The sequence below is a fragment of the Cnephaeus nilssonii genome (genome assembly GCF_951640355.1).
Source record: "Cnephaeus nilssonii genome assembly, chromosome: 15".
In the NCBI taxonomy this organism is placed as follows: domain Eukaryota; kingdom Metazoa; phylum Chordata; class Mammalia; order Chiroptera; family Vespertilionidae; genus Cnephaeus; species Cnephaeus nilssonii.
The window spans coordinates 19,301,562-19,310,248 of record NC_137086.1 but is presented as its reverse complement, the minus strand read 5'-3'; the positions used below and the strand labels follow the sequence as shown (position 1 = coordinate 19,310,248).

At 48.8% G+C, this 8,687-nt stretch overlaps 1 protein-coding gene across 1 annotated transcript in view; it reads right to left on the bottom strand.

Annotated features, from left to right (window-relative positions):
- Positions 1-255: 255 nt before the first annotated feature.
- Positions 256-8,687, bottom strand: part of GALM (galactose mutarotase) — a 42,033-nt gene continuing 33,601 nt past the window's right edge. Inside the window, exons 5-7 of the mRNA XM_079792407.1 lie at positions 5,134-5,275; positions 3,357-3,531; positions 256-1,733 (exon numbers count right to left, since the gene is read on the bottom strand). Coding sequence (XP_079648533.1) covers positions 1,656-1,733; positions 3,357-3,531; positions 5,134-5,275 — 395 coding nt within the window. The 3' untranslated portion in view covers positions 256-1,655. The remainder of the gene's footprint in view (positions 1,734-3,356; positions 3,532-5,133; positions 5,276-8,687) is intronic.

Here is an 8,687-nt window from a genome sequence, read left to right as displayed (position 1 = left end):
TAGAGAATCATTGATTGGCTGCCACCTGCATGCCTCACACCGAGGATCAAGCCCACAACTCGGGCATATGCCCCGACCGGGAATCGAACCCTGACCTTCTGGTTCGTAGGACGACTACTCAACCACTGAGCCACACCGGCTGGGCAGTGTAGAGCTTTTCAAAATTTCAATTGAGCCCTAGCCAATTTGGCTCAGTAGGTAGAGCATCGGCCTGTGGACTGAAGGGTCCCGGGTTCGGTTCTGGTCAGGGGCACGTGCCGAGGTTGCAGGCTCGATCCCCAGTTAGGGGGTGAGCAGGAGGCAGCCAATCAATGTTTCTCTCTCATCATTGATGTTTCTATCTCTCTTTCCCTCTCCCTTCCTCTCTAAAATCAATAAAAATATATTTTGGGAAAAAAATGTCAATTGATGGTTAGTATATAAAAGGTACATTTCTTTAAAAACCATCAACCCCAACCCTTCACAGATGATTCAGCTCTTCGGGAGAAGAGGGAGCCCCGGGCTCATCTACATCATATGCCATCTGTTCCAGGTGCCACGTGCAGTGCTCAGGGAAGGCCCTCCTCCCACGGGCATCGCTCCTGACTCTGTGCTTCCTTTCTTCCATGCTGCGGCTGGGCTGCGCTTTCTCAGTTAACTTCAAAGGCAGAGAATCAAAATGACAGGTTCTTTACTGTACTTTTAAAAAACATATATATTTTATTGATTTTTTACAGAGAGGAAGGGAGAGAAATAGAGAGTTAGAAACATCGATGAGAGAGAAACATCGATTCAGCTGCCTCCTGCACACCCCGCACTGGGGATGTGCCCGCAACCAAGGCACATGCCCTTGACTGGAATCGAACCCGGGACCCTTGAGTCCGCAGGCCGACGCTTTATCCACTGAGCCAAACTGGCTAGGGCTCTTTACTGTACTTTAAGTCACATCACTTCTAAGGCTCAGAGACAGTTAGTCACTCAGAATAATGCTTTTTATAAAAGTGAATCTGGGAAGAAAGGCTGGCTCTAAGAGATAAGGGTCAGACCCCGCTTTGCCCACGAGCAGTGGAATGCTCTGGCAGATAGAAGAGGAGCAAAGGGGACTTGAATTCACATGACAAACCTCAAGTCCTGGCTGAAATTGTTCCTGGCTGTGGGCCTGTAGGTGGTTCATTTAGCTTCTTTAAGCCTCAGCTCCCTCACTTGTCAATCATCTACTCAGGGCAGAGAGGTCCACCTGCTAGCACGTTGAATGAACTAATGTGACCTCTGAGAACCCCAAAGTGATGCTCAAGGGCAAGGTGGTTTGAGGTAGAGGAGGAAGAAAAAGAAAAGGAATGAGTGTCGCCTCAAAGAAAGGAGGGGTGAAAAGTAGAAAAGAAAGGCGGCGGGGAGAGATCGAACCCACAGCATGGGGTCTGGGCTAGGGTTAGGGCTTGGATGATGTTTGGTCGTGGGTTCTCTTAACTACACAGAGAATAGAGCTGATTATTAGAGCCAGTCATGGGAAAGGCAATCAATATTCAGAGTGGCTGTCATGACAGCTTCCATTTGTATGATTTTAAATCACGGGATCACTTTTAAAGCCTCTAATCGTCATCTCATCTCTGAATAGGAGACAGGCTGCTGAAGGGCTCCCAGCCTGGCCCTGGAGCAGGTCAGGTCTTCACACTTCCTTAAGCCACAGAGAACTTGAACCAAGTGGTGTGGTCATACTCCTCACCAGGCCTCAGCAGCACAGGAGGGAAGTGGGGCTGTGAAGGGGAAAAAACACAGGTTACACCTTGCCAGCCCAGACTGCACCCTTACCCAATCCATCGGCAATGTAAGAACTGTTTACTATTGTCTGGCCAGCGTGGCTCAGTGGTTGAGCATCGACCTAAGAACCAGGAGGTCACAGTTCAATTCCCAGTCAGGGCACATGCCTAGGTTGCAGGCTCGATACCCTGTGTGGGGTGTGCAGGAGGCAGCCGATCGATGATTCTCTCTCATCATTGATGTTTCTATTCTATCTCTCTCTCCCTCTCCCTGCCTCTCTGAAATATATATATATATATATATATATATATATATATATATATACACACACACACACACACACACACACACACACACACACACACACACTAGGGGCCCGGTGCATGAAATTCGTACACTGGGGAGGGTTCCCTCAGCCCAGCCTGCCCTCTCTCACATACTGGGAGCCCTCAGGGGATGTCCTACTGATGGCTTAGGCCCGCTCCCTGTTGGGAGCGGACCGAAGCCGCAGTCTGGCCTTCCTTTGCGGGAGGTGACCGGGCTGATCAGGGGAAGGCGCCAGACCCATCACCCTGCTGCTGCAGCCACTGCCAGTCACCGCAGCCACCAAGGTATTTTCATCAACAGAGACTCCAGTCCCTTCACCATGAAAACATGACAACTTTCTTTAGGAATTTTCAAGATGTGTCTTTCATAGGATATGGCATTTTTTTCTTTACTTTTCTTTTTATCCTCACCTGAGGATATGTTTCCATTGATTTTTTCCCCTTCCCTCCGATCCCAGGCTCGGCCCCTGCCCAAGCCTAAAGCCTCCGCCCGAGGCGGGGGAAGGGGGGCCCCCCCGCCCCTCCGATGGCCAGCTGTAAGTGACCTGGGTGCTGAGGAGGTTCCCGGGACCCAGGTATGTATGCAAATTAACTGCCATCTTTGTTGGGTTAATTTGCATACTCACTCTGATTGGCTGTGGGCATAGCGGAGGTATGGTCAATTTACATGTTCCTCTATTATTAGGTAAGATACATAAAGTATATATATATGTGTATATATATATACACACACACATATATATATATATATATATATATATATATATATATATATATATACTTTAAAAAAAAGAACTGTTTATTTTTGGTTTCCCATGAGATAAAGAATTTGAGCCAGAATGAAAATCAACTACATCACTTTGTAGCGGCAAGACTTTCTTGAAGGAAGCAGTGTGTTGATTTATACTCTGGTGCAAGCTACATGCATTTTATCATAGGCAGGTGCTTTGCAGAGCATTCACTACTCCAGGAAATAGCTAGAAAAAGTTATGAGGAAGCAAATAGGAAGAGAAGACATGAAGGATCACCTTAAAAGTGTGGTTGTAGAAAATGAGTAGGTGTTGATGAGAAACATTAAGCTGAATAAAGGCTTTGAAGATACAAAATAAGAGATATTTTTAAAAACATGTAAATGCCATGCTAGTAACTTGGCTAAGTGTTTGCTCTGTTTATCATGACTTGGAGAAGAGAACACACATGGACTTTTGACTCACACAGACCTGAGTCATGACCTCTGTCCTACAGTGTGACCTTGGACACCCCCCCCTCTAACAGGCCGACCTGTAGCTTTACCTGATTGACTGCATCGGGCCAGTTCTGGGTCTCGAGGCAGAAACCAGAGTGCCTGGGATAGACTGCTCCACTCTTGCCCTTCAGTGTGCCGTCCAGGAAGTTGCCCGTGTAAAACTGGACCCCGGGCTGGGTGGTGTACACGTCCAGTACCCGCCCGCTTCCAGCGTGATGGACCCTGGGGATAAAGCCACATATAGGGACAGGCAGACGCTGGGAAAGCAGCTTTGAAACAGGGATCGGACCCAGTCACAGAGCCGGGACAAGATATACGGAGGAGACAGGGAGTAACAGCATCATGGGAAATTCTCACGGCCTCCTAGGTGAGGCATTAGCAGGTGGTTTTGAGGATCCTCAGTAGCAACTTCTCACTCTGATTTTGGTTTCTCTGGGGAAGGACGAAACAGGTTCACCCCAGCCAGGTGTGTGTGTGTGTGTGTGTGTGTGTGTGTGTGTGTGTGTGTGTGTTGGGGGCAGCCAGATTGGAGAGAGGCAATTTTAGGGTTTTAGGGTCCTGGAGGGGCTGGGATTCTTTCTCATAAAGAGCTGGAGTGAAACAACGAGCTGTTTTTTGGAAGACACGCTTTCCTCCCTGGGACCAGAGCGGGCTGTCTCTTCAGTCAGCTCTGCCCTCCAACATCTGCTGGGGTTTCTGCTGGCGTCACTGTTGTCTTTGTTTCCAAACCAGGCCTCTCCCGAGGCGAGTACCCACCCGGTCTCTGTAAAGAAAGCCTGGGCCTCCCAGTCTCTCTGAGAAGTAAAACGTCCCCATATGTGTAGCCCACCGGGAAGTCAAAGGGAAAGAGTTTGGGGAAGAGGCGGTTGGGAGAGAAGGCAGGGTCTGCTCGGTGCGGGCAGGGCGGGAGGAGTGAGCATGGGCCCGGAGGAGAAAAGCAGGCGTGAGCTGAAAGCACACAGCCGGGACCTTGGGGCTGGGCCTCCGTGGGGAAGCAGGCTTTTTAAGTTCTCTCTCTCTTAGAGTTCGGATCGTTTTCTCATACTGAAAATCCACACGTTCTACAAACACTCATGGGTCATTTGCTAGTGGCAAGCATGGCCTGAGGCAGAGGCAGGGGTTCGAGGAGCTGAGCTGGCAGACGGGGCTCAGGGTTAGCGAGGAGGGTGTGCCTCTGGGGTTGAGTAGAAGTCAGCCTCCAACCTGGCTTGAATGAGGGCAGAGCAAAATCCCAAGTCAAGGGAGCACAGAGGGCTCTGGGAGTTCGGGGAAGGCAGACAGGGCTTCACTTGGGGGGAATTAGGGCTTCTAAGAAAAACGGGGCCTTAAAGAACAGGCGAGCCGAAACCGGTTTGGCTCAGTGGATAGAGCATCGGTCTGCGGACTGAAGGGTTCCAGGTTCGATTCCAGTCAAGGGCATGTACCTTGGTTGCGGGCACATCCCCAGTAGGGCGTGTGCAGGAGGCAGCTGGTCGATGTTTCTCTCTCATCGATGTTTCTAGCTCTCTATCCCTCTCCCTTCCTCTCTGTAAAAAATCAATAAAATATATTAAAAAAAAAAAAAAAAGAACAAGCGAAGCTGGAGAGTGGGAGCAGAGAGAGGCGGGATGCCGGCAGGGGCAGGGATGATGGCCTGCGGGTGGGGGAGGGGCGGGAGAGTTCTGCAGAGCTCACCCGTGGACTAGAAGCTTTGAAAAGACATGGGATGTGGCCTTCGGTCCCTGCAGCGTAGTAAATGGTATTGATGCGGCCAGAGGAAAAGCTCCCCAAATAGGGGTTGCTCTCGCCTCTTCCCTGCAGCGGCAGGAAGTGGAAAGTACCTACCGCGCACAAAAGTGCTTTTCCTTCGAGCCCTTCAGGCAGAAATTGTGGTCAAAGCCACCGACGTGGAAGTCCTGCAGGTGTTTCCCAAGCGCCACTGGCTTCCTCAGGTCAAATGCGGTTCCTTGCACGGGGGCAACTTCTCCTGGTGGGAAGAGGTGGGGAAAAGGGGGAGAAACGCCCACATCACATGTGTATGCCCGTGTCCTAGAGGCACACGGGTTCCCCCCTCTGCCTTCACTTCGATTTGTAAAGGAGACGGGGGTCCAGGTCCTACGAAGGAAAATGAATTATTCGATTTTTAAAATTTGTAAGATGCTACTGGTTGCAAAGGCAGTGGTTGTAACATCCAGAATCATTCACAATGTGGAAGAAATAAAAATAACAAGGAGCCCTGGCCGGTTTGGCTCAGTGGGTAGAGCATCGGTCTGCGGACTGAAAGGTCCCGGGTTCGATTCCGGTCAAGGGCATGTACCTTGGTTGCGGGCACATCCCCAGTAGGGGGTGTGCAGGAGGCGGCTGATCGATGTTTCTCTCTCATCGATGTTTCCAACTGTCTATCCCTCTCCCTTCCTCTCTGTAGGGAAATCAATAAAATATATTTACAATAATAATAATAATAATAATAATAATAATAATAATAATGAGATGCATCACTTCCATTATGGGCTAAGCTGGATAAGGGGTGATGGTTGTCCTAACCATCGAGTCAATCACTTTGTTGACATTTCTCGCTTTAGTGCTGAAATATCCCAGCGCTCATCACCAAGCGTTAGCACCTGGCAGTGGCTAACCAGACACCGACAATGTTCCTGGGAGGAGTGATTCTCAACCCACGTGGGGCCTGGCAGCCTGCAGAGGTGAGTCAGGTGTCGCCCATCTTCCTGATGTTTCACCTCCTCACCCAGGAAGTGGTTCTGCAGGAAGTCACAGGGCTGAGGGTCTGCGGGTAGAACCAGGGCCTGCAGCTCCCAAAGGGCCTGGTTCAGGCTCCTCTCCAAGGCCAGGGCGGCTTCCATGCGCCCTGAGTTTTGCCCACTCATCTCAGGGAGGCTTCAGCGTGACCTGGAGAGAAGGCGGCCACTGCGCTGGTTTTGCATCTTTAAGAGACTCTCAGTGCCCTCCTGCTTCTTCGCTGCAAATTCTCACAGACCCACGCCCTCCATGGCCACATCGTCCTGGTCGAATAGAAGCCAGAGAGAGGTAGGTGCCGGAGGCCCGCAGGTGCAGGTTGGCCAGGCGGTTGACCGCAGCCTCCACCTCGGTGGGATAATTCTGACGAATTTGGTAGCTCATGGTTGTTGGGCAATAAGGAGTTAAGGTAGAAAAGAAACCAGCGTGTTGGCTGGTCCCGGAGGTGGTTCTGAAGGTGGTGACTGGGTAAGACGCAGGAGGGTGGTCGGAGGCCGGAAGAAGGGGCGTCCCTGGGTCTGTTCCGTCCACACACTGTCGAAGCAGGAGACAGATCCGGGACCGCCGAGGGCACTGTCTGATTTCCTTTTTGATCCAGGAATTACTAAGACTTAAAACACTTCTAGGTCGATATTGGCTGTATTACTTATGTCTTGTGAAAACGCCTCAGGTTTCCTTTACGGGCTGACTGGTAGATATGCTCGTTTTTGTGTGAGCCTTCATTGTGGATTGCATCCTTGATCATGACAAGGTGTCCTCTTTGGTGTAATTTGATGCTTTCTGCCCTGAAACCAGCCTTTCCTGGTGTTAAGATGGAGACCCTGCCACTTGGGCTCTCGGGTGTTTGGTGTGCTCTTGAAGTCTCATATTTCCAACCTTCCTGAGTCACTCGGTTTGTACGCAGCATCCCGCTGGGTTTTGCTTTGGGAGTCCATCTCGGAGACTTTGTTTGATAGGGGCATTCCATGGCATTAACATGACATAGACATGTTCTAAGTGCTCTTTGGTCTATCCTTATATTTTGTGGCATGCTTTCTGTGTTTATGAATTCTAGTTATTACTTAAAAAAATCTTTTACTAGGATCTGTTGGTGTGTGTTTCTGATCAGTTGGAAAGTGTGTCTTTTTGTTTTAGTGGTTACATCTATCTATAAGTAACTTCAGTATAATATACTTAATGTTGTTTCAGTGTAATATACTTAATGTTGTTTCTTAGACTCTGCCTAGCCACTCCTTCCTCTCCCTTTCCCCTTCCCCTCTTTGCTGAGTAGGATTTCTGACGTTTTCAACTTTAAGTATTCTTTTTTAAAAAATATTTTATTGATTTTTTTACAGAGAGGAAGGGAGAGGGAGAGAGAGTTAGAAACATCGATGAGAGAGAAACATCGATGAGCTGCCTCCTGCACACCCCCTACTGAGGATGTACCCGCAACCAAAGTACATGCCCTTGACAGGAATCAAACCTGGGATCCTTGAGTCCGAAGGCCGATGCTCTATCCACTGAGCCAAACCGGTTTAGGGCAACTTTAAGTATTAACAAGGGCGCTTTCCTTTCCCAGCAGATGGTGCTACAGACATGATAGAAAGAGCTTTGTTTATAAAATAAACATCGACCTCATTTGAGTTCAGATTTAGTCCTTTAACCCCTGATCTGTTCTGGGAGAAGGAATAGTTGAACTTTTTGGATCTGTAAGGCCAAAAGCCAAATCTTGGCAGTGACCCCCCCACCCACCCCCACCCCAGGCGCTGTTGTCCTGTGAAGTCTGGGTGACCAAGCACCTCCCAAAGTGACTTTAAAAAAGGCAACTCTGTTTCCTGATGAACCGATTAGACTGGGAAAAAGCACTGTTCTCAGGGGCTCAAGCAGATTTTAAGGTTACCCATCCCTATGCTGTGTGGGAACTTAGGATATGCTTTCTTCCCTTATATGGTGTTCACAGTACTTAGTTCTTCCCTCAAGCTATACTTGTCTCAAAATCTAACCCTTGTGACAGTCCCAATGTGATTTGTCTGGGTCAGTCAAGATTACTTCTCTTGACTTGAGAAAAAGAAAGTTATGCAGTTTTCATCACATAAGGACCCAAGGGCAAATTTCCAGTCTGTTGACCTGATCTTGAGCAATCTACAAATCAGTATTGATTTTACTTCCCTCTCTGTAAAACGAAGCTGCTGTTACTTGCTGCCTTACACATTACATGGAAATATTTGACCATGTAATGGCAAAGAAGCCCTGGTTTTAAAAATGAGAAACTTGGGGGATAATTCTAAAGTGAGGTTTTGCTAAATGAAAAGAAAACACGGAAAAAGGTTCCAGTCTGTCTTTTCCAGCCTCATGCCCTCACACACTCCCTCATGTGCCTAATGGCTGGGTGCATAGAAAATTTGGAATTTGTCCCCAGATTCACCCTGTCATTGGGCCCTTTCTCATAACCAGAATGCCCTTTCTGTGCCCCCCCCCCCACACCCACCACGCTCTGGCAAAGTCCACGGGATCATTTACGAATGTTCTTCAATGCCATTTCCTCTGTGAAGGGCTGCAACCTCCACAGAGAGAACTAATCCTCTTTTCTACTTTGTTCCCCTCATGCTTTATTATTATTTTTACATATATTTTATTGACTTTTTACAGAGAGGAAGGGAGAGGGA